The sequence below is a fragment of the Ahaetulla prasina genome, chromosome 3, assembly GCF_028640845.1.
Source record: "Ahaetulla prasina isolate Xishuangbanna chromosome 3, ASM2864084v1, whole genome shotgun sequence".
Taxonomy (NCBI): Eukaryota; Metazoa; Chordata; class Lepidosauria; order Squamata; family Colubridae; genus Ahaetulla; species Ahaetulla prasina.
Genome location: NC_080541.1, coordinates 157,950,082 through 157,976,047, shown reverse-complemented (window position 1 = coordinate 157,976,047; position 25,966 = coordinate 157,950,082). Strand labels below are relative to the sequence as shown.

Sequence of the window (25,966 nt, the reverse complement as noted above, 5' to 3'; positions counted from 1 at the left end):
CAGATGTTTGATCAGCTGGGGGGGGAAGTGATAGTCACTTCTAAATAATCTCCATGTTTGTGCAAGTATGTATGTGTATGCACATCTGGCTTAGGTGGTACCGCCTTAGAATTCCAAGATTCTAAGACAGTTGGTCTCAACTGCTGTTTTCTGTTCGTTAGGGAAGTAGGACCTAGGTTTCTCAACATTGCCAAGAACCTGTATAAAATGAACGCTGACTTCTTAGCAAGGCTCACAGACCTAAATTTCTTTAGGGGACTACCCTGAACCATATCTCTGAGTTATAGGTGAAACCATGGGAAACCGTAGCATCACAAAGGAAGTCAGAAGATAGAAACAACTGATAGGTGGAACCAAGCTAGGATGAGGCCTACCTCCAGCCACGTTTCCACTTTTTGTGTGAATGAAATAGCGTCTGCTCCTTCCTTTCCTTCCTCACTCTTTATATCTATGCTTTTGTTTGTTCTTGCCAGTTTCCCATGACCTTTGGTGTTCACATGGGTAGAAGTAAGCATTTTTCTGATGGGCTGTGACCAGTTCTTGAGTACACAGATGGGACATGACCTCCTGCTGTCTTTCCCACAGGAGATGACTGTGTGGAATCTAGTGACCAAGGGCTACTTACATTCTGAGGTCTCACCAGTAATCTGGCCAATTACAAGTCTCTTTGCTTCTTCCCTTAACTTTATTATCATCATTTATTTCTAAAACTATGGAATATCTTTTGACAACTAATTTATCTCTCACTTAAGGCATTTTCTTGGAATTGATACTACATTAATAAATCTAGAATAAATGAAATTACTAATTCTCCATAGTCATAGTCACTAACACATGTTAGAAGCACAGACATTCCTTAGGTCAGTGAATAAAATACAAATTACTTTCGAAACAAAAATTAAGCCTTAAAAATGTTCTGGGAATCAACATCGGGCTTCGCACCAGTTGATCATCATTTTCCAGATGCTCAATCCCTTACTCAGGAGTTGACTTATCTTGCAGAAGGCTCTCTAGATTAGAAACTTTATTGCAGATAAGAATGAAGCCTCTAAACCAACAGTTGATTGCCCAGAACAAGGAATTCAAAGCTTGAAATATCCCTGCTGCAATGTTTAAAAGCTCAGCTAAATCACCATCTTTCTAAGCTAATGGGCTCTTGGCTAGTCTCTTGATAGCCTTGGCACCTGGGGTAGATTTTCATAAAGATTCTCTCTAGTTTAGGAATTGCTGGCTCCTGCCTTGCCAGCTTCATCACTTATTAGTAGGATAATTCTTCTGCTCTAATGTATTCTATTGATCATTCCTAACTCACAATAATTGTCAAATACCGTATTTTTTGCAGTATAAGACACTCAGGACTATAAGACGCACCTACTTCTTTTGGGGAGGAAAACAAGAAAAAAAAATCTGCCTCAGCTTCTGTCTCAAGCCTCTGCCTCCCAGCAATTTGTCTTGTTGCAGCAAACAGCAAGCTTTAGTTTCATTTTCATTTTCAGCACAGCCTGATTAGCGCAAGAAAAAAAATCTGCCTCTCAGCAATTTATCTCCTTGCAGCAAACAGCGGAGGCCCATGTGGCAATAGGCAATGGCAATCCCTGCAGCCTGAAACAGCTGAGGGTTGGAAGGCCAATCAACTGCTTGTGCTAATCTGGCTGAAGCTGAAATGGGCTGTTTGCAGTTTGCTGCAAGGAGGTAAATTGCTGGGAGGCAGATTTTTTTTTTGTGCTAATCAGGCTGTGCTGAAGCTGAAACGGGCTATTTGCAGTTTGCTGCTTACTGCAAGGAGGTAAACTGCTGGGAGGCAGAGGCCAAAGGGTGGGGCCAGCGGGTGGGCAGGGCTACATTCGGTGTATAAGACGCACCCAAATTTTCACCCTCTTTGGAGGAGAGGAGTGCATCATATACTCTGAAAAATACGGAATGTGAAAATGAATAATTATACTGATAGTTACTAATCAGTGGTGTAGAACTTCCACTAATCTTAAAGACATTTACACCTGTAGACATTCTCAAAAATCCTGAATATATGAATATTATTTTTTGTGAAGAGTAGCCATAATATAACCATACTTCCATATCAAGAGCTTTGTGGAAAATAGCCTGAGCCAAGCATTCCCGTATATACTTCTGATGATCTTTCTTCATGGCATTTAACCGGTATTCCTTGTCTGATATTATTTTTCCACTTCTTGAGATCTGTCATGAAGAAAACAAAATATGCAGACAGAGTATGTTAGGGAAAGAGGAGGTAAGACTTATTCAGCTTCTCACCATAAACTAAAATATTTTCCTCATAATCTTCTCTCAGGGCATGGAGATTAAGATAAGCAAAGATTGCTCTATTTCTCTTCAGCAAAAATATAATATTCTACATAACCAGGATCTGGTTATATATGCATTAGGGAGACAGGCTAGGTTCTTCTGACATAAAGTTTTGTTTGCATTACAGCAAGGGTGAACATTTTTTTTTTCATCACAGACCACATATTTACCCAGAGGTAGACTGTTTAGTGGGCAATGCCGATGCATGTGATGGATGGGAATACCCTTCCTTTTCCCAACACCCTCCTTTTTCTTTCCCAAGTCTGTGGTATAGCGAGCTGAACAGGCTTTCTGGATTTAATAGTATTAGCAATAGCACTGAGATTTATATACCGCTTCACAATGCTTTATAGCCCCCTCTAAGCGGTTTTCAAAGTCGGCATATTACCCCCACAATCTGGATCCTCATTTTACCAATCTCAGAAGGATGGAAAGCTAAGTCAACCTTGAGCCTGTAGGATCGAACTGCCGACAGTCGGCAGAATTAGCCTGCAATACTGCATTCTAACCACTGCACCACCACGGTTAGTGGTTAACATGAGCCCAAGAAGCCTTTGTGACCCACACATTTCTTATAACTATGTTAGTTATTATAACTGAAAGGATTTCGAAATCCAAATGCTGAATTGCTAGAGTTCAATTTTGTATCCTTTTCAAAACACACATCCTTTCAAGCATTGAAGAGTTGCCTTCCAATTATCAACTGGAAACATGCCCTGACATACCAGATTTATGAAGCCACTCGAGAACAAATCATGCCTGAAAAAAGTATGGAACAGCAGCCTAGAAAGAAATAGCTTAATATTAAGCTTTCTAGTTGGTGCCATTCATGGGTAGAAATGATTTAATATAACTATGCTAAAAGCCTGAGCTTTGTGCCAAGATAGCAAGTCTACATAGAACCTAATCAATCCATGTCACCAAAAGGTCTCCCATAGCATTAAAATAGGTTGCTGCTGTATTATTGATAGTGAGCCAGGTTTATTAAGATGGAACAAAGCTTCAAATTCCATTAATACTTCTTCATCAGTCATTCTCAGTGTGTTAGACATCTTGAGCATAGAACAGGCTTATTTAGCTTCAAATGTCACTTGAAAATGCTAAGTGGCTCATTTGGTGGCATGATTCTCCTCTAAATGGCTTCTATTCAAATGCTTTTTGACCAAGCAGTCTACTGTTCTATATTTCCAAAATTATCTATTGGATTCTCATTTTATCTTTTTTCCTGTTTCCTATACAACAAGCCGACACCCACAAAAAGTTCCATAGTTGTTATACTATACTAGAAACTGCCCCTCTCCTTTGAAATTTAAGATTACCTTTGTGTAAAAGCACTTCAGAACAAAACATATAATCTGAGTATCTGCATGGAGATCCCACTAGATTAAATTACAGCCCCGGGCACATTTACTAAATAGCAAATATCATTCAACTCTGCAGGATATACTTCTAAGTAAATATCCATCTTGGATGTCTGTCAATGCACCACATGATCAGTGGTAGGTTGCTACCGGTTCGCCCCAAATCAGGCGAACTGGTAGCAGTGGTGGTGGCAGGAGGTTATGCCCACCCGCCCGGACGTCTCTGCGCATGTGCAGAAGCAGTGCGTGCGCCCACAAGCAAACCGGTAGCAGCTGAAATTGAAATCCACTATTGCACATAATGCCTGAGTTGGTAGGATACAGGCAGCAGTATCTTGGCTTACAAAGTACCTCTAGGTTTTAGATCCTTGCTTGCACAGAACAGAATGAGCATACACTGAGTAAACCTAGGCTTTGGTTACATTTCATACTAACCAATGCTGTAGAAGGCACAGGACCAACTAAAACTGGTAACTTATAAAGAAAATTACTAAAAGCGTTAAATTGCCCTAGACTATGATATGCAGTAGAAGTCAATAATTATCAGCCTGCTTCGTGGCAATCATGCCGTAATGAAGGCAGAAAGTTAGAATTTAAGAGAGTAAATGTTAATGAACATGAATGAATGAATAAAACTAGAGAACAATAAGAATTCATATATTGATGGCAGTTGTATATTACATTCCAGACAGTTGCACTTAAAGGGAAACGAGGAGGGTCAGACCAATGAAAGAAGCATTGTGGCACTTACAGTGAATGCTCTGGCCCTCTTCTATATTCATCAAAATATTTGATGTCCAAAGGGGCAGCCTTTGCAGAACAAGCTAAACTAAACTATACAGATTTCACTGACTCCAGTAAATGGACTTCATAGAAGAGCCAAATATGAGCTTTTGGGAAAACACTATGCAACATTTTGAATGAATGCAATCCAGAAAGAAAGAAAAATATATAATAAGTGAAGTGAATGGATAGTGGAAACTAGATACAAGATTATAGAAGTGTTTCAGTGACCAAGAATGAATGAGAACAAAAACTGTTTGGTGAGCATCTGCATTGGAAATGATGCATTTCTTTCAAACAGCTGTTAGCAGACTCTATTCATGCATGTACATGGCAAACAAATTAATATATCTAAAACATGACTGATTTGCCTATTTATAATGAAAGCCTGACAGAATTATTGAAGATCAGACGGTTCCAAATGTGAGACAGGGCACTTTCTGCTAGTTTTAAAAATAAAAGTGAACTGATTGCAGAAAGTGAACAATATTATAAGATAGGTGATCAATTAAATTGAATTGAAATTGAAAATGGCCATGATAGAAAGAGTACTAATTATTATTATTATTATTTATTATATTTGTATACCGCCCATCTCCCAAAGGACTCAGGGCGGTTCACAGCCAATAAAACAACAGAAAACATATAATACATATAAAACAGCAAAAAAGAATAGAAAATTAAATTCAATTGATGGCCTAAAACTTTTAAATACAAATTAAATGTAATTTGTAACGTAAATGTAAATTTAAAATGTAATTAATTTAATGCATTAAATATATTGTATGTGGAATAGTTTCGATAATATTAGAATGATATTGCTTGCGGACTTGAATGTACATGGAAGAGTACAGGTAGTCCTCAATTTATGGTCAGTCACTAAGTGACCATTCAAAGTTACAATGGAGACACACACACACACACACACAAAGGTACTTATAATCTGGTTACAAAGTTCTGCAAGTTGGGCCTACCCTACAGACATTTAAAATATCCTATAGTCACATGATCATAATTTACAATTTTTTTGCTGAAAACCTTCCAGTTTTTTGGGTGGAAAAAAACCATAGCAAACAATGAGTTCACTTAATGACTGTGCCCTTTGCTTAACTACCACTGCAAAAAGGGTCATAAAATCACATCATTCATGTGATTATTCACTTTACGACTTTCATAACCATATTCATGACCATAATGGGCAGACTCCATTAGAGTCATATGTCAAGGACTACCTGAATTTGTAATTGAGACAGGACATGAAGTAAACTTTTAGCTAAGTAACAAAAAAATGTGTACCATAGTGGAACTAATGATGGAAAAATATATGAACAAATTTGAATAGATCTCTATATGAAGAAATGGGTGAAGAAATGTGATAAAATGAATAAGCTTTAGTGAAATGAAATGCTTTGCAAAACATTAGACACTGAATTTGCTAAACAGTAGATATGATGTAAGTAGAGAAAACTTGAAGAAAATTTAAATACTTATAGGTACTTCAACACTGAAAGAGTGAGAAAAGTCCATTTGATTTTTTTAAATATACTAATCAATAAATTAAAAAGAATACTAGTAGTGATAAAATAGGTATATTGATAGGGGAAATACATCTGTATATACTTTTCTTTTTTAATAGTAATTTTATTAAATATTACAATTTTTAAAAAGCTAATACAAAATAAAACATAAAAGAAAAAATGCAGAAAAAGAAAAGAAAAAAAATAATATAGCAAAGAAAAAGAAAAGAAATATATAAAGACATGACTTCCCCTCTCATCACAACAAGTATAATCAATTTAAGTAACTTATCAGCATCTCTAAAAATACAACAAATGATCTCTTATTCCTGTATCTCATCTGTTATCTATAAATGAATCCTTAAATCCTTGTTGTTCTGTCCTGGTCAGCAGAAACTCATTAAACATTGTCAAAGATAACAGCATATCCACTTTAACCTGAGAAGATGGACAGAAAAATCTGAAGATATTTAATATTCGTAGAAAGGCAGTGGGTAGTAAAGAAATAATGTTAAAGGAAGTAAAAACAGTTGTGTAGAAGAATGTGCTTGGGCCTACTTTTTTATATGGTAGGGTAGTTAAAAGTTGGATTGTCAGAAAAAAACATATTGAATATTTATTTATTATTTATTTATTTATTTTGTCACACAGTATATATAAGCATAAGTATGAGATAAATATACAATATATAAGCATATATATGAGTATGAGTATGTAATAAGTATATTAATTGGATATAACAAAAGGAAACAATAGGACAGGAACGGTAAGCATGCTGGTGCTCTTATGCACGCCCCTTACAGACCTCTTAGGAATGGGGTGAGGTCAATAGTAGACAGTTTTTAGTTAAAGCTTTGGGGATTTTGAGAAGAGACCACAGAGTCAGGTAGTGTGTTCCAAGTATTAATAACTCTGTTACAGAAGTCATATTTTCTGCAATCAAGATTGAAGCGGTTAACATTAAGTTTAAATCTATTGTTTGCTCTTGTATTGTTGTGATATATATTGTTGTATAAGTTGAATATACTAGGAACATGAGTGGTGAGTAATAAAACAAAAAGGCCATCAACTTTGACACGGTAAACTGTATACCTGTATACAAACAGAAGAACAAACTCCCTTCTAGCACTGATAATGTTACCTAGTATGGTAATGAAACGTCTGCAAGAAAACAACCAAGCTCAGCGAGCACCAAAGATCCTGAATTCAACCCTGAGTTACAAATGTTCTTTTCTATAGGTAAACCAAAAAGAGCATCAAGAAAAAATGGGTACTGGACAAATGTGGATCAAGTATGCATGTGAGTGACCACTACAAAACAATTTAGGTAGCTTAATTATAGACAGAGAGTGAATGACCATCAAATTGCAAACAAATCTATTAAGAAAGAATGGGTCAAAAAGAAGACCAAGAAAGCCATGATTGGATCAAATTTGTGATCCATTCCTCAAAAAGAAACAGTGAGGAGTTTAAATAACAAAAGGCAAGATATGAAGTGGTGCATACTGTAGATGTGCTGGAAGCAAGACATTTTATAGATTCAGAAAGGTACAAAAAGCATAGTCAGTTATGTTGGCCTAAAATAGCTTTATTCTTTTTCTTATCTCATACCTTTTGTTGCCTTGGATTTCTAGCTCATGCTTCTTTTTGTTCTTTGCCTACTGTTGTTTACCACAAACTAAATACTGTCACATGACAGTTACAGATTTATTTATGTGCATAGACATGGACAGTTTTACATATTACATATTTACATATTTACATATTTACATATCAATCTTACATATTGGAAAAAAGAATCCTATCAACAATTACAAACTCGATGGTCATTACCTTACTGACGACCCCCTCCCTGTCAAAGATCTTGGAGTTCTCATATCAAATGACCTAAATGCCAAAGCCCACTGCAACTACATACCAAAAAAGGCCCTAAGAGTTGTAAACCTAATTTTACGCAGCTTCTTTTCCAAAAACTCTACACTACTAACTAGAGCATACAAAACATTTGCCAGACCTATTCTTGAATAAAGCTCATCAGTCTGGAACCCATACCACATCTCTGACATAAATACAATAGAACACATCCAGAAATATTTTACTAGAAGAGTTCTTCGCTCCTCCGAAAACAACAAAATACCTTATACCACCAGGCTTGAAATCCTGGGATTAGAAAACTTACAACTCCGTCGACTTCGACATGACCTGTGTTTAACACACAAAATCATCTATTGCAATAGCCTTCCTGTAAATGACTACTTCAGCTTCAGTCGCAATATTACAAGAGCAAAAAATAGATTCAAGCTTAATGTCAGCCGCTTCAAACTTGATTGCAGAAAATATGACTTCTGCAACAGAGTTGTTAATGCTTGGAACTCATTACCTGACTCCATAGTCTCTACTCAAAATCCCAAAATCTTCAACCAAAAACTGTCTACTATTGACCTCACCCCATTCCTAAGAGGACTATAAGGGGCGTGCATAAGAGCACAAAAGTGCCTACCGTTCCTGTCCTATTGTTCCCTTTATTATATCAAATTAATGTAGCTAATGCATATTTTATATATATATATATATAACACCCGTGAAAACCTCAGAAAACAAATATATATATATATATATATATATATATATATATATATATATATATATATATATATATATATATATATATATTGTTTCTTTGGAAGTGTCTTGGCGACGTTTCGTGAAGTCTCATTCGTCATCTTCAGGCTTCAGCTTCATGCTTCTGGGAGCAATGTGTGATCGCAGCTGTTTCTTCCTTTTAACTGCTAGTGGGGTTTGAACTGATTGGGTGGGAGCTTGGCTGTGCTCTGATTGGATGGGGTTTTCTGTGCTCTGATTGGCTGGGGTGTGTCCTGTGTTGGTGGGGGCTTGGTTGTGCTCAGTCTAGTCTGTGCTGCAGGGGATTTGAGCTGGTGAGCTGCATAGCTGTTGTTTGGCTTTGTGGTCGTGCTACATCTTCATAGTGGGTGTCAGTCTGCTGCATGAATGGATTGGAGGGTTTGAAATGGCTAATGTTGCAGCTGCGGTCTGGCTTCTGGTCCTTGGTCGTGCTTCATGATCAGTGTGGGTTTGGGTCTGCTTTCTGGGTGGATGCGGTGGTGACATCCTGTGTGGACCTTGTGAGTGTGGGTCTGGTGTCATTCCTCGTGTTAGGGACTCGTTTGTCAATAAGGCGGGTTTCAAATGGCTGGTAGGCGGGAGGTGTCATCTCGTTTGTTCATGCTGTGTGGGCGTTTTCTATCTCAATGGCTTCTCTGATTATTCTGTTGTTAAAGTGTTCAGTTTTGGCGATAGTTCTGGTCTTTTAAAGTCAATATCATGTCCTGTGACTTTAAAGTGTTGGACCAGGAAGAGTTGGTTCCTCTTTTTGAATGAGTTCTTGTGTTCTTCAATCGTGCACTTATTCTTCTGTTGGTTTGTCAATGTATGTGGTGGGGCAGGCGGTGCATGGGATTTCATATACTCCTTGATTTTCTAACTCAATTTTGTCTTTGGGGTTTCTTAGGATGGTGGATATTTTCTGTTTGTGCAGAATGCTGTCTTGATGTTGTGTTTGTGGAGGATCTTGCTGATTCTGTCTGTGGTGCCTTTTATATATGGGAGGAGGGCTGTGCCGTTTTCTTGTTCTCTGTCTTGGATTTTAGTGGGGGTTCTTTTGGATTAGTTTGGTAATCTTATTTCTTTGGAATCCATTGATGTTAGCACGTTAGTGAGTGTCTAGTTCGGGTTTTGGTGTTGTTCATCAGCTGCCATTCATCTCCAGAACAAAATGCTTAGCTGATGAACAACACCAAAACCCGAACTAGACATTCTCACTAACGCATTAACATCCAATGGATTCCAAACAAATAAGATTACCAAGCTAATCCAAAAGAACCCCCACTAAAATCCAAGACAGAGAACAAGAAAACGGCACAGCCTCTTCCCATATATAAAAGGCACCACAGACACAATCAGCAAGATCCTCCACAAACACAACATCAAGACAGCATTCTGCACAAACAGAAAATATCCACCATCCTAAGAAACCCCAAAGACAAAATTGAGTTAGAAAATCAAGGAGTATATGAAATCCCATGCACCGCCTGCCCCACCACATACATTGACAAACCAACAGAAGAATAAGTGCACGATTGAAGAACACAAGAACTCATTCAAAAAGAGGAACTAACTCTTCCCTGGTCCAACACTTTAAAGTCACAGGACATGATATTGACTTTAAAAAGACCAGAACTATCGTCAAAACTGAACACTTTAACAACAGAATAATCAGAGAAGCCATTGAGATAGAAAAACGCCCACACTGCATGAACAAACGAGATGACACCTCCGCCTACCAGCCATTTGGAAACCCGCCTTATTGACAAACGAGTCCCAACACGAGGAATGACACCAGACCCACACTCACAAGGTCCACAAGGATGTCACCACCGACATCCACCCAGAAAGCAGACCCAAACCCACACTGATCATGAAGCATGACCAAGGACCAGAAGCCAGACCGCAGCTGCAACATTAGCCATTTCAAACCCCTCCAATCCATTCATGCAGCAGACTGACACCCACTATGAAGATGTAGCACGACCACAAAGCCAAACAACAGCTATGCAGCTCACCAGCTCAAATCCTGCAGCACAGACTAGACTGAGCACAACCAAGCCCCCACCAACACAGGACACACCCCAGCCAATCAGAGCACAGAAAACCCCATCCAATCAGAGCACAGCCAAGCTCCCACCCAATCAGTTCAAACCCCCACTAGCAGTTAAAAGGAAGAAACAGCTGCGATCACACATTGCTCCCAGAAGCACGAAGCTGAAGCCTGAAGATGACGAATGAGACTTCGTCGAAACGTCGCCAAGACACATCCAATTTTACACGGGAGAAAACCCGAACAACCAAAGACCTATATATATATATATATATATATATATATATATATATATATATTCTTCATGATATGTTTTTTTTACTTATGACAATGTTTGTGTATACTGTTATGACAAAATGAAATAAAAAAAAATTCTACTGTTAAATGCTTCATATCTCATTTTTTAGGATTTCTTGAATAAAAGGGGAGACAAAGAATAAAAAAGAGGCCTCCTTTTCTTATATTGGAAAGTATAATTTGCTCGCAGTAAGCATAGCAGACTATTGAGGGAATGGAGGAGAAATACATTATTTCAAGATACCAAAAAAGTTAACTCCCTATCTACAGGCATGCAAACTCTTGACTGAACATTGCATTACTGACACAGATGAGCAGAGCACAATTCTTCAACTAAAATTCTAACTGATTGTGATTTGGGATTGATGTTTTTTTTCCTCCCAGAGAAGGTTAAGATCACTTAACTTTATGAACGAGTAAAAATGGCAATATAAAGCAAAAGAAACCCCCAATCCTTCCACTAAGTAGAGGATTATAACATAAGGGTGAGAGAGTACAAAAGAATGGATATTCCAGATGGATCTATTCTATACTTCTTCCTGCACTATTAGGCATGTAATGAAACACGGGCTTTCTAGGATGTGCAGCAACCCATTCATTAACCATTTAAGGGCCACTGAGAGTCATGGTCTAAGGTATACGGAGAAGCAATCCTAGCCCTTTCAGACAAGCAACTGAGTGGATTAGGATGGTATGAAAGTGCCCTCTACTGGTAGGAAGTAGATTTAGCTGGTGAGGGAGGAATATCATAAAAACAGATCAAACCAACCATCTAACTAATCCAGCATTCTAATCTCGAAGTGGTTGACCAGATTCTTCTGGAAGCCACAAGCAGGACAGGAGTGCAAATAGCACCTTCTCATTTATGCTCCCCAACAACCAGTGCTGAGAGGCATCTGGTCACTGATATTGAAAAGAATATAAGCAGTAGAAATAATAATGATTGGATTATCTCCCATGAATTTGTCCAGTTTACCAATGTGGTAGTAATGGCTAGAATGATAGAACTGGAACTCAAATATGTAGGTTCAAGCCTCCACTCAATCTTGAAGCTCATCAAATGACACTGACCTTAACACACTCTTTGTCTAATTTACCTCCCAGCATAACTGTTTGAAGGATAAAAATGAGAGTGAGTTCCTTAAAGAAAAGGCAGGATATAAATGAAATAAATCAATAAAGTCACCCAAGTTTGTGGCTACCACTTCATCATGCTGGAAAGGCAAACTTACACTATTGAAAGTTTAGGTGATTAGATTTTGGATCTGCTGAATTGAAAGCACAAGTCATTTTTCCATTCTTCTCGGGCTGCTTTAGATATTTTTCCTCTCACCGAATTGAAGAAGAAAGACATTTGTAAAATAGCCCAATTGGTCGGAGACAAAAAGAAAAAAAGCCAAGCTATTTGGCTTTTATGTCTGCAGGCTGAGCTCTGTGTGTCAAGGAGCATGTACAAGAGATTGCGGCTGATTCTACTTTTCTGAGACATTCTCTAATTCATTTGTACTCCCCCCATCTTCACTCAAAATTAAATGCACAGAACTTAGTTCACTGATCCTACTCATTAAATTCAACAGGTCTAATATTGGAGTGTGAGTAAATTATCACATTGCTAACGCAACTGGAATACTTCATTAAAGGACATGTTTTGCAGTGTCCTAATGTTACTCTGTTTTGGGAAGATGTAATTTACAAGCATTAATTTATTTTTGAAATACAGTTTAATATTTTTGTATATACATATTTTTTGAACTGCATATTTGCAACATGGAATTGACAGCTGGACAGCAGAAATGGATTCTCCATGCCATTATTAATAAAAAAAGGGCTTCTGGTGGCTCAACAGACTAAGCAGTCTGTTATTAACACAGCTGCTTGCAATTACTGCAAGTTCAAGTCCCACCAGGCCCAAGGTTGACTCAGCCTTCCATCCTTTATAAGGTAGGTAAAATGAGGACCCAGATTGTTGGGGGCAATTAAGTTGACTTTGTATATAATATACAAATGGATGAAGACTATTGCTTAACACAGTGTAAGCCGCCCTGAGTCTTCAGAGAAGGGCGGGATATAAATTCAAATAAAAAAAATAAAAAAAATGCCAAGGGTTTAGTTTTTCAACATTATAAAAATAAATTTATAGCCCCAATTATTCAGTGGATTGAAGCTGATGTTACTTTCACCCTATGAATGAATTGCCTACAGTCACAGATTATGCATGGATGATTACAATGAATTGTAAAACAATTCCATTGAAACGGTTACATAAAGAATTTTATATGTATGCATGAGAAACTCTTATATACACAATTTATCTTGCATTGTTTTTGCTTTTGTTTTATTGATTTTTTTCTCAGTCTTTGTGTTCTCTTTTATTAAATAAATTAAGCAAAAGCAAATATACAATATTAGAATAGTCGTTATTTCTATTAGTTGTTCCTGTTCCATGGAAGATGCCTACCACAATAGTTGAAATATTTGAATCTGACATCTCTGCTTTTAATGGTCCCAGTTATCCTCCATTTTGAAACAAAAGACAGCCCCTGCCAATGACAGTATGTGTGTTTTGAAGATGGGCAGAGGCAGTTTGGATAACTGGTTTTGGTCAGATGAGATTTCCAGGTGATTGTTACTTCCTTCCTTCACAAGAATAAGGGAAGGGGCAGGGACATGATGACACATGCATATTTTGGTATAAATAATGTGTACATACTTGTATCACATTTCATGACATTATGAAAATTATGAAAATGTCATCAATGGTACAAAGGTATGATGTACACATTCTCATTTGATGCCACTGTGGCTTATAACAGACATCTATGGATACAATCTATTGTATGAGAAACAGACTGTACCCCAAAATGAAATGTGACATCAGATGAGCCCAATATGACATCAGATTGTTTTCTCAGAGGTGGGGATTATTCTTAGGAACACTGAAATGATTGTAGTTGTAATATTCCAATAGAAATAACAGGTCACAGCAATGATAGAGACCAGGGATAGAAACTCTAGGCTTCTATTCTGCTTCCAATGTTACTTATAATTTAACTCCTAGTAAAATAACCTAGTAAATAATCAGTTGAACACAGTTACTTGCCTACCTCAACTCTTTCTCAGGCTTTTTCAGATTCCCACTATCTCAGATAACATTATGTGATGACTTAGGTATATAGTATACATACATATATACAAAAGTACATATTCTTACCTTTGTGAAAATACGTGTGAATTCCCATACAGCACGATCTTATGGATGCTTACTCAGAAGTAAGTCCCACAAAATTCAGTTGGGCACTCCTTAGAAAATGAACTTAGGGGTACAGCCCTTATGTATATTGGTTACTATATTATGCTGTCACCTTAATTGGTAACTTTGGGTGCTGTCACAATGATTTATGACAACTGTAATAAAAATGCATTGGCATGCATTTTCAATACAGGCAAGGCCTCAGGTCTGTTTTGGCTAGATTTGATTAAAATAACAAGCCTATTTTAATAAGTTTAAGAGAAGAGGCATGAAACAAGGCAAACAGGAAAAATCTTCAATCATTGCCTAATTATAGTTTTGGACAAAGGATTTTAGTTCAAGTTGTTATACAGCTAGCCCTTTGGATAATGCAGAGCCACTCACTTTGTCTTAGTCTAACCAACTTCACAAGGTGTAAGAGTAGAGGGAATCATGTCTGTCTTCTTAAACTCCTTAAGAGAAAGCTGGCAAGATAAATCTAGAGAAACTAAGAAGTATTTGCATACCTACCAGTCCTGACCTCCGCAGATGGCGTTTTATCCTGGTGTTGCTGAAATAGCCTGCAAGATGCTTGTCTGTTAAGCTGTTGTAATTTGCAAGATATCTGAAATGAATGTACCAGCAGAGTATGAGAATATAGTATTTTTTAAAAAAATAGAAAATTAAAGGGATCCACATTAGCATAGATGTTAAAATCTTTTTCCCCCCCAGAATTATGAGTGGCTCTGCCCAAGCCTAGAACCCATCTAAACTGAAGTATACTTTCAGTCATTTACAATTTATCAATGTGCTGGATAGAAAACATGAGAGTCAAAGTCTCTTCTGTTTAATAGGGTTTAGGCTAGGAAAGGTCCTCTATAATTTGATGAGGCTATTGTGTTTAATATAAATACTCCTGCATTGGCTATTAGCTATTCCCAGCTTAGTTTGTTAGCTGTAAATTGTTGGGGGGAAATACTAACAATAGTAGCAATAATTTATAGCTAATCTTTAAAACAGATACAATGACTGAGTGTAAACTCTCTGATGTCCATATCTAGCACATTTAAAAGCAAAAACTATGTATCTATATTGCTATTTTCTGTGCTCCACAAAAAGGGAGAGAGGGAGGGAGGGAGATTTTTTTAAAGCAATACCTCTTTTAGATATCAAGCCAACCAAGGAGATATTAGCACAAGCACATCATAATAATATGATAAACATCTCAATGGGCTGAGTCATCATTTTTTTCTGCTTTTTTTTTATTCTGCATTAATCCTATGCCTTTGAAACTAGATTACATCCTATCAGGGTATTTAGTTTTAATAAACAAAAAACACTCTGATGATGAGAGGGGGGGAAAAAGAAAAGAATAAACTATTTCCTTTACATTGACAAAGGCAAAAGAATTACAGGAAGTTTATTTTTGGTTTCACAATAATCCCACAGGTAGCCTACATGAGATAAATTAAACTTTAAACACATAATTTAGTTTGCTGTATTATGCCTGGTGATTAAACACGGGTGCTATAGCAACTGTTTTATGTTACTTTCTTTATCCTGTTGTTTGCGTTTGCATTTGCATCTGAAACTGCCAGATTACAGTAATTATACCAAATATTGATTTAGTGTGCTTTGCTGGCTCTGGTGTTCTGCATGAATTGGGGGGGAGCGGGGAGAGGAATGCTTTACCCAATATCCTTTTACTTACTTCCTTCTCAGTATTTCATGGCCTACCTAACAAGTTAAAATACAGGAGATTTATCCACTGTGATTCCACATTAGCTACTCTAAATAAGGAAAGAATCAGACAAACAAGCACTCAAGGTTTCATTCTTTACATTGAAAAGACTCGTTACAAAAGACAAAAATTGCTTCTTTGGTGTACTAACGCCTGTAGTCTTAATCGTCCTAATTCAGAGTTCTAGAGAAAGAAGAAAATGGAGACATTCGTGCTTGTCAAAGAAAGACTGGAAGGAAGCATTGCTGAAATAGAAAGCTGGTTTTTTGGGGGTGATTTTAGAAGATATGTATCTTTTAAAAAGGCACTGTGGAAATGGTTCTTATAATCCCCTAAATTTCTTGTTTGGCTGTTACCATTGAGTAGCAGTTCACATGAAGGGTGAACAACCTGTATCAGAGGTGGTATTCAGTAGGTTCTGACCAGTTCTGGAGAATCGGTAGTGGAAATTTTGAGTAGTTTGGAGAACCGGTAAATACCACCTCTGATTGGTCCTGCACCCATCTATTCTCTGCTTCCCAAGTCCCAGCTGATTGGGAGGAAATGGGGATTTTGCAGTATCCTTCCCCTGGAGTGGGGAGGAAATGGAGATTTTACAGTATCCTTCCCCTGTCGCGCCCACCAAACCATGCCCACAGAATCTTTAGTAAAAAAATTGAATCCCATCACTGACCTGTATGGAGTTAAAAGGAGGAGAATCAGAGAGCCAAAGGATATGTTATGGATTTCTGGAAACAGGTTTTGGTAAAGGCTGCTTTGCCAAACTACATTGGAAATTCTGAGAGTTTAAACTAAGCATTAGAGCAGAGCAGTAATGCTGTTCTGAAAACATAATGAAGAACAGTCTTGGAAACTAAGTGAAAGGCTGATCTTGTTGCTGTCTGACCACAAGCTTGTTCATGTTTGATTCTTGGAAAGAAGCAAGGTCAGGCACTAAGTATTTATACTGGAAAGTAATAATGCACTTCAGAAAAATGAGGGCACGGGAGTCAGTGGCCTTACGGTTGGTGAAGACCACAAGTTATCTTTGAGCATCAAAGAAAATGAAAATAATCCTGGCTGTATAGTTCACACTGTCAGGAAGTTTGTCCTTAGTTTTAGGTTGCTTCTCTCTTTGTTGAGTTTCCATCCATTGCTTCTTGTTTTGCCTTCTGGTGCTTTGGAAAATACTTTTCCCCCCCCCCCTTCTTTCTAGCAGCCCCTTAAAAGCCTGTTGCCTATCACACTCTTGGGCAAAGCATGTGAGCCATTTCCTCCTTTCAGTGGTCCATGAAAGTGTATCTATAGCAGAGGTCTCTAACCTTGGCCACTTTAAGATTTTAAGACAGCAAAGCTGCCTGAGGAATTCTGGGAGTTGAAGTCCATAGGTCTTAAAGTGGCCAGGTTTGGAGACCCCTGATCTATAGTATGTAGATAATAAAGTTGAAAAAAGGTGAACAACATTTTTGCAGAACTATAGATACGTTGAGGCTGGGTGTGACAAGGAATGGTTGGGAGGGGAGGGGCCAGGCGAGGTACCCCTTGACATGAGAGAATTGAGATGGCCATGCCTACCCAGTCACATGACCATCAAGCCACACCCACTGTCACATGACCATCAAGCCATGCCCACAAAATAAGCCACGCCCACAGAACCGGTAGTAAAAAAAATTAGAACCCACCCCTGGAAAGTTTGTGAAGATAATACCAATATAATCTGATTATCTGATAATCAGATTCTTCAGGATTATGAAAAACAAACTAGCCATTTACAGTACCCCTGTGAGCCACCTGGTCAACATATTTGCATGTCTCCACCTTTCCACAGAAGTGTTTCATTTTTAAATTAATCATGGGGGGGGGGAAATGGGCATTGACAGTTTGTTCTTTGAAGTCACCTGAAAAATTATTTTTTTCCCTTGAAACCATCAGCATTAATACTTTGCAACACAAGACTTCTAGCTTTGGTGGATAACTTCTAATCAGACCTGGCATTCAGCCCCTTTATTTGAAAAATAAAGTAGTGAGGTAGCACAGTTCGTAGGAGAGCTTAACTCCTCAAACCAAATTAGCTTTTCTGCCACTCAGGACTTCCAATACAATGGCAGATAATATGACCTCACTTGCTGCCTGCCTAGATATAGTTTCCACCAACTTAATGAATTGTATACCATTCACTCAAACATGCACAAATTATTGAAAACCTAGGCTAGGCTTTCTTTTATAAATGCTAATAGCACACTATTGTACAGGTATAATGTTTACACTGCTGGAAAGAACAGAAGGGAGCAACCCTCTTCCTAGTTACCTGTTCCTGACCATGAATGGAACACTGTTTACCACAACCTTACTAATCATACCTGAGGATAAAAGTGAATAAAAACATCTTTATGTGAGGCAAGGGAACACATGAAGAAATTTACTAAGAAGGAACATGCTAGTCAAGATCAAAAGCCCATTTCAATTCAATCTACCTACCTACCAAAGATATCATATGGGAAATAGCTCTCTACAAATGGTCTTCTTAATCATTATGGTTCAAGGCCAGGCTGTCTGACTCTGATGGCAGTGTGCCGTCAATATGATTAGGAGTCATAGTTTTATCCTTCAATCAATCTGTCTACACAATTAAAGCTGTCAGAAGTTATGCCCATCACTACATCATGTGAGGTGAATTCCAGAGTTTGTTTATCCTCTAGGCCAGGTATGTCAAACTCAAAGCCGGTGGGCCGAATCCGGCCCACGGGGTGCTTAGACTTGGCCTGTGGGCCCGCCCTGAAAACAGCAAAGGACATCTGCTGTGCCTCTACCAGTGAAAATGGAGGGGCCTTCCCGAGCTCCATTTTTGCTTGCAGAGTGCTCGAGTCACTACAGGCGCCCCCGACATGAATGACATCAAGCTGGCCATGCCTACCCCCCTCCCCGAGGTCAAACATAATCCTGATGTGGACCTCAGTGAAATCGAGTTTAACATCCCTGCTCTATGGGAAGAAATCCTGCCATTTTCCAGCTATGAGTTTTCTACCATTCAGTTGGTTAAATGGTTGAGGGATGTGTATTATGAATAACGAGAAAGTGTGGCCTTATACTTTGGGGCAACTAAAAATATAAACTCACCTTAGCTACTCAACATTGTCTTGGTGTAACTAGAAAACACTCTCTTCTCTAGGATATGTACCAAGTGATTGCATGGACAACATGATTCAGTGGAGGCAAGAGAAATATTAATTAGTCATCTCTAGGATACTTTTTTTTCTTTGGAAAAGGATGGGTACTGAGACTAGTTAACTTATGCAGTCTTCAATTCTAAAAGTTTACATGAAGTGTTACAACCAGTGTTTGAAAAAGGGTCCCAGACCGGTTTGGACCAGTTTTCAGAAATCGGTAGTAATAAAAGCTACCGGTTCAGGCAAACCGGTAGTAAAAAAAAAGGCTACCAGTTCAGACGAACCAGTATTTCCGACAATCAGCTGTGCTGCATGATTTCCCATATTTTTTGGAGTATAAGACGCATTTTTTTCCCCCAAAAAAGAGGGTGAAAATCTGTGTGCGTCTTATACTCTGAATGTAGCTCACACAGCTTCTCAAACGAAGGTTTCAGAAACTGAAAGAAGCTTCAGAAAGAAAGCCCCCAAATAGAGCTTCAGGAAAGAAGCTCCCAAACAGAGCTTCAGAGGCTTTTTTTCTGAAGTTCTATTTTGGAGGCTTTCAAAGGCAGAAAAAAGTTTTTTCTGAAACAGAGTTTCAGAGGCAGGAAAAAAAAGCAAAAAAAAAGCAAGGCACAGAGCTCACAACTAAAGAACCTGTTGCTAAAATTCACCTCTGGGAACAGCTAATTGGGGGTATTCCGGGAGGCCAATCCACCTGCCAATCGGCTTTTTTCTTATTTTCCTCCCCAAAAACTAAGGTGCGTCTTATACTCCAGTGCAACTCATACTCCAAAAAATACAGTATATTCACTAGAAAGCAGGAAATCCTGCTTTCTAGCAAATCTAAACCATGTGGCACAGCTGTTCCCCCCCCCTCTACTTACCTTAGAAAAGGCTACTTAATTGTCCTTTTTCAGCACTGCGCGGTAGTGCCTGTGGTGCACATGCACACGAAGCATGCATTTGGAGCACGCTGTGCATGCATGGACAAAGCGTGTGATGGCATGCGCCATGCATGTGCACATGCAGGGAACTGGTAGCGAAGCAAACCGGCTGTAGACTTTGGAGCATTTCACCCCTAATCCCAGAATTCCAGTCTTGATAGAGTTCACTTGACAAAATTAAACATCCAAAGTAGATGAAACCAAGATAGACATATATATTCTAAAATTGCTTAGTGTTCATCAGTCTACCCATGTACTTGTGCAGTGTGCTGATTAAACTACACTCCTCTCAAGTATGGTATCTGTATTGACTTGTCTTCTGCTGTATGACTTCCAAGTTCCAACACTCCATATTTATTGTAACCATAGCTGATTATGGAGGAACCCTACATTAATTACAAGTGGCTCTTTTCTACTAATCTTTTCACTTACAAAATTAAACACCTAAACAAATCTTTCAAGGACATTTAGCAAGGATACTTCTGACTGACTCTTTCACATTTTAAGCAACCAAATATGCTTACATATATTAGGAGTAAAAGAGAAAAATCAAAATCAAAAGTCAATATTGAAAGAGGCCTTTTGAAAAACCCCATGAGCTAGCAAATGGCTGATCTTGGGTGATAATACACTTTTATCTATTGATTTTTCTTTTTGATTAAAAAATATTTTTACCAGCAGCTGATTGGTATATAAAAATAGAAGTCAACGGCTTGCAAAACTATGCTATTAGGTTAGGCCAGGGTTGTCAAACTCGATTTCATTGAGGGCCACATCAGGGTTGTGTTTGACCTCAGGAACCAGAGTGGGCATGGCCAACTTAACGTCACTCATGTCGGGGGCATCTGTGGTGGCCCAAGTGCTCTGCCAGTGAAAACGGTCTCCAGAGCTCCATTTTCAGCTGCAATGGTCTCCGATCACCCTCTGCCAGTGAAAATGGAGCTCAGGGGTGCCCCCCCAACATGCTCCATTTTCACTGGCAGAGGGTGACAGGAGGCCATCGCAGCTGAAAACGGAACCTGGGAGGTCCACATGCAGCCCTCCCGAGCTCCATTTTCACTGGCAGAGGCACCATGGGCTGGTCCTTTGCTGTTTCTAGGGTGGACCCACTGGCCAGATCTAAGCACCCCATGGGCCAGATCCGGCCCCCGGGCCTTGAGTTTCACACCCCTGGTTAAGGCTATTCTCAAAAAGCTTTAGTTAATACCTCTCTTTTCAAGCACTATCCTTGTTCTTGAAAAACACCGGGTCTTGAATCGTTTTTTCCTTCTGTTATGCATTTTAAACTGTGTCTATTGCTCCTGGCCTAAAATCATGAGTAAAATACAAGAGTACGACTTTTAATCTTATTTTATGACATAAGCCAAGGAAGCTGCTCAGAATCTCCAAGAATTGAAATGGCATGTAAGAACAGTAAATAAAATACTTCATGTAGGAAATATTTCTTTCCAGAAATAGCAATGGGTCAAAAACAAGGGAAGTAGTTGCAAGTCAAAAAAATTACATGGCGCTTGGCGCCACCTTTCTCGCTGGGTGCTAATTTATGGCACTCCGCACTGGATATGGTAAAAGCCGATGAAAACAGCAACGAACAGCTGTTCCCGGCTTCAATTTCCCTCTCTGGTTGAAAGAGAGAGAAAGAGCAGGGGGGGAGAGTGGTAGATTCCCCTAGGGGCTTTGTTTTTGTTATGCAAAGTCCCGAAAGGTCAAATCCCATTGAATCCTCCTTTAATCTCCAGTATTCACTGCGCTCCTGCAAAAGCAGGAAAAGAGGAAGGTGTCTACTTCTGCTAACAATTGATTTCTCTTTGTGGATTTCTATAAGCAGACGGAAGAAGCATGAGTGAACAATTATTGTTTGCAAGTATTTTTGATTTCCTGACTTCCACCTTCTTTAAAAAGAGAAAAATTTTTCCCCCTTCCTTTAATTGTTTAAAATGGCGTTTGAAAGAAACTGAAAGTAGAGCGATAAAGGAAAGGGAGCCTTGCTGCGAAATCGAAACTGAATGGAGATTTTATCTTATTGTGTTGGACTGTGGATTGTTGGATTATATTATGTTGTTTAAGTATTTCATAAGGGGATTCTCAGCAGGAACTTTGTCATGAAGGTTCTTTCAGAAGAATGGATTCGTGACTTTATACAGGATTACACAGAAAGAATGTATTTAATTATTCAAAAATACGAATTGATAAAAAATGGGGATGTTTTGGATTTATTTATTTTTATTTTATTTATTCATACTTTTATACCGCCCTATCTCCCTAGGGACTCAGGGCGGTGGATGAGAGCTTGGAGGAAATTAACCAGTGTAATCAGGACTTGGAAAATGGAATGGAGGAGATACAAACAAAAGTGGATAAATATGAAGATATGATCGTGAATAAACAAGTTGATGTAAAGAAGTTTCCTTTAAATAGTTTGGATGAAATGCCTGAATTTGTGCTACAGGAGGCTGTCTCCCGAACCAAAAAAACTCACAGGGTTAATGCTTTCCAAGAGTTCTCTTTTTGGACTGATGGAATATACGGCAGTAATTTGTGGATTCTTGGACATAAGGAACTACTAGGAAATATTGTGACTGACTTTTCAAAAGGAGTAATGAAGGAAAGACAGAGATTAATGCATCAAAAAAAATGGCAGGAGACAAAAGTATTATCCTTGAAACAAGGTTTTTTTGAAATATTAACAGACAAAAATATTAGTGTCCCTGAAAGACAATATGTGAGGAAGATCTGGAAGAAATGGGTTGATTATATGTTTTATATCTATCATAAAAGACTAGATATTTGGATCTATACTGGATTTTGACGAGGAAGGGCTAAAGCTGAATAGATATTGTAATTTTCTGTATTGAAATTTTATAATGTGTTGCACTGAATTTTAAATAGAATATTCTCGAAAGATCTTATGTAAGAAAGACCTGGGGGAAAAATTATATGGTTATAGAAGCTATAAGGGAGATATTCTCTGAATTGGATTGGATTTTTATGCTTTAGCTGGTTTTAAATACTTTAGGATTAATTTGTTCTATTGATTTATATATTTTATTACTGTTAATTGTTAATTTTTTTAATTATTTTTTTTGGGAAGGATTTTGGTTATGTTAGGAGGAAGTCAGAGCTAGAGAGGGAAAATTGGTATAATAGTTTTGGGGAAAAATTTTCTTAGCATATGTTTGTTTTATCTTTAACTATACCTTGTGCTTGTTCCGGGAAGTCAGGGGGGAGAGGGGAGGGTATTAGTGAAGGGAGGGGGGTTGGGGGGAAAGGGGGGGGGAATATTTTTTTTTGTAAAACTTTTTGAATAAAAAAAAAATTACATGGTGTCTATTGCTTACTGGACACAATTTAAAGTCTTGCTATTGCATTCATTTTAAAGGGTTTAAGGGCAGCCTCTCTCACTACAACCTTCTTAAGATCTACTTAAAGGTCTCTTTGGAGATGCCTCTGTTAGCCTATTAGCAAAAGGCTGGTCTTTGTGATATGAATTAAAAGATCCTCCCTTGTGTTGTTTCTGGGTAATAGAATGCATTTAAAGCTGGGTGTGTTTAGTTCTCGCACAGTTAGTGAAAAACAAATATGACCACTGCAAAACTAAAGGACAGATGGAAACAGGCCAACATATGCAAAATCGGGGCGGGGGAAGAGATGTATCCGCCCTAAGGCATAAAGAAAAATAACATGCAAAAGAGCTATGTTTCTATAAGCTGGTTTTTGAATGACAGCAGGTGATTTTTGCTGTTGTTATGTTTTCTAACTTCTTATTGCTTGTGGGGGAGCTTTCTCTAGCTGCCCAGAGTCTTTAATTTGAGATAGATAGCTTTTGGAATTCTTGTGATCTGGCTCACATTCAGTTCTCCTTGGTTCGGTGAAACCAGTTGTGGTAGTTTGGCTCCCATGAAGCGATTAGTAAAAGCCACGTCTTTTTAGCCAGGATTTTAATAATTAAAGATTTTTAGAATGAAGGTTCTCGTTAATTTGAAAATTAGTGTGTTTTTTTTTTCTATCTGTGTTTTCTAAATTTGATCAGTTTCCATGAATATTTATCAGAATAAGAACGTAGAGGAATCAATTGGATATAACGGATGAAATAGAAGAAAAATATGCATTAGCAAATAATATGGTGATATTGTGAGTAAGATACAATAGTATGATTTTTATCTTATTTTATGATATAGGCCAAGGAAGCTGCTCAGAATCACTGATTGAATTGAAATGGCATGTACAGTAGTCAAGTCAATAAAACATTTCATGTAGGAAGAAAAAATCCTGAACTAAATGGCAGTTTCTGGGGGCGGGGGGGCGGGGGAACATCATAAAACATCAGTCCTGTGATCATGGGGTACTGCAAATGAGCATCAGCTCAGAGCACCCAAAATACAATCATGTAATTGCAAGGGAAGCCTGGATGTTGTAACTTCAGAACTGGGTCATAAAGAGCTTTTGGGGGTCCATTCTAATTTTGACCAGTTACTAAGCATAACTCAAGGGCTACCTGTATTCATAAGGCAGGTTCAGCAGTTTAGGATCAGTTTTGCTTGCAGTCTCTGTTTGTAAAAAGATGAAAAATACCTCCCCTCAACAATTTGAAGTCTCTATGTCCTATTTTTGAAAATTGCTTTTGAAGGGTCCTTGTTCCATTTGCAAATCGGTTTTTTTTTTATAGTTCTTTCAGATATGAAATTTCTAACATAGAGAAAGGGCACCAGGATGTTGATGAATATATTATCTTCCGAGACAAAACTGACAGGGTATTTGCAATGCAACCTCTGTGAAGCTATTACTCTGCCTAAAATAAAAAGTCACTGTGACAGAGGTGCTAATTAGTTAATCTGAACTAACTTTCAAGGTAGGCTGGAAAAGATCCTGGAAGATGGAGAAGTTAAAAGGGCAGGAACATAGACATTTGGTGATTAAAGAAAGTTGGCAATTATAAATAGGACGGTAAGAACTGGTAGAAGCGTAGTTGGAAGACAGGTGTGAAGGAAGAAGGAAGAAGGAAAAGGAGGCATAGAGAAATTAATGAGAAGGTACTGAACAAATATTACTGTGGTTACAGTCAGGAGATCTTGCAGTGAGAAGGAAATTGAAATGCTAGAAGGATGATCTGAGAAGGGGAAAGGGCCAGTAGACGGAGAAAACAATGGCTGGAGGCGATCACGATAACGAGAGGAAAAACCAAGGGAGCCTACAGAAACTCTCCTATAAGGTTGTAAGGTCCCAGAAGTTTCCCCGAGCCACTGAGATGCCAAAGAGAGCGAGACTCAAGACGAGGCTTGCAAAACAGAGCAACTTTTTATGTATGGTCAAAGTAAAAAGATTCATTACCAACATGGTCTTTAAAGCATTCTTTGTTCAGGCCCCTGTCTCTATCCACCTTATCTATGGAGCATTCCTATAGCCTTGTGTAGGGGCAGTTTCCTTCCCTGGCCAAGTTGTTTATTCAGCAGATTGCTTTCAGGATTCAGAATCTATGAGGCAGGAAACTCCTTACTCTGGTTCCGTTATCTATGGGGTGAGGGGCTGATATTCCTGGGTAATGGTTTCTTCTATATTTTCAAGGATGTGCATAGCTTTGAAGAAAAGAACAGAAGCAAGACTCAGAAGCGAGATAACAAACTTTGCAGTAATGCCAACCAGTATCAAGGCTACAATAAGCTAGAATTAGTTCCTAAAAACTAATTTCTGATAGTATACAATAATATGAGCAGAAGCCAATAACAAAGCTTCCTAATAAATTCCTAATAAATGATTTCTAGTAGTATATCATATCAGAAGCAAACAGCAAATATTGGTTTGATCACTATGGTCCTTCAAGGTCATAACAAGCAATCCCCAACAAAGTCAACAGCAAAGAAAGGCCTACCAGATGGGCATGAAAGCCACAACTTCCCCTTCCCCAGCATAGTGTATTGGGACTACAATTTCTATCATTCCTAGTCACTGTGGTTTATGGCCATACTGATTAA

At 38.3% G+C, this 25,966-nt stretch overlaps 1 protein-coding gene across 1 annotated transcript in view; it reads right to left on the bottom strand.

The window, feature by feature from the left end:
• The window catches only part of ERICH3 (glutamate rich 3), an 80,467-nt gene that overhangs the window by 51,097 nt on the left and 3,404 nt on the right, over window positions 1–25,966 (bottom strand). Inside the window, exons 2-3 of the mRNA XM_058176662.1 lie at window positions 14,716–14,809; window positions 2,071–2,196 (exon numbers count right to left, since the gene is read on the bottom strand). Coding sequence (XP_058032645.1) covers window positions 2,071–2,196; window positions 14,716–14,809 — 220 coding nt within the window. The remainder of the gene's footprint in view (window positions 1–2,070; window positions 2,197–14,715; window positions 14,810–25,966) is intronic.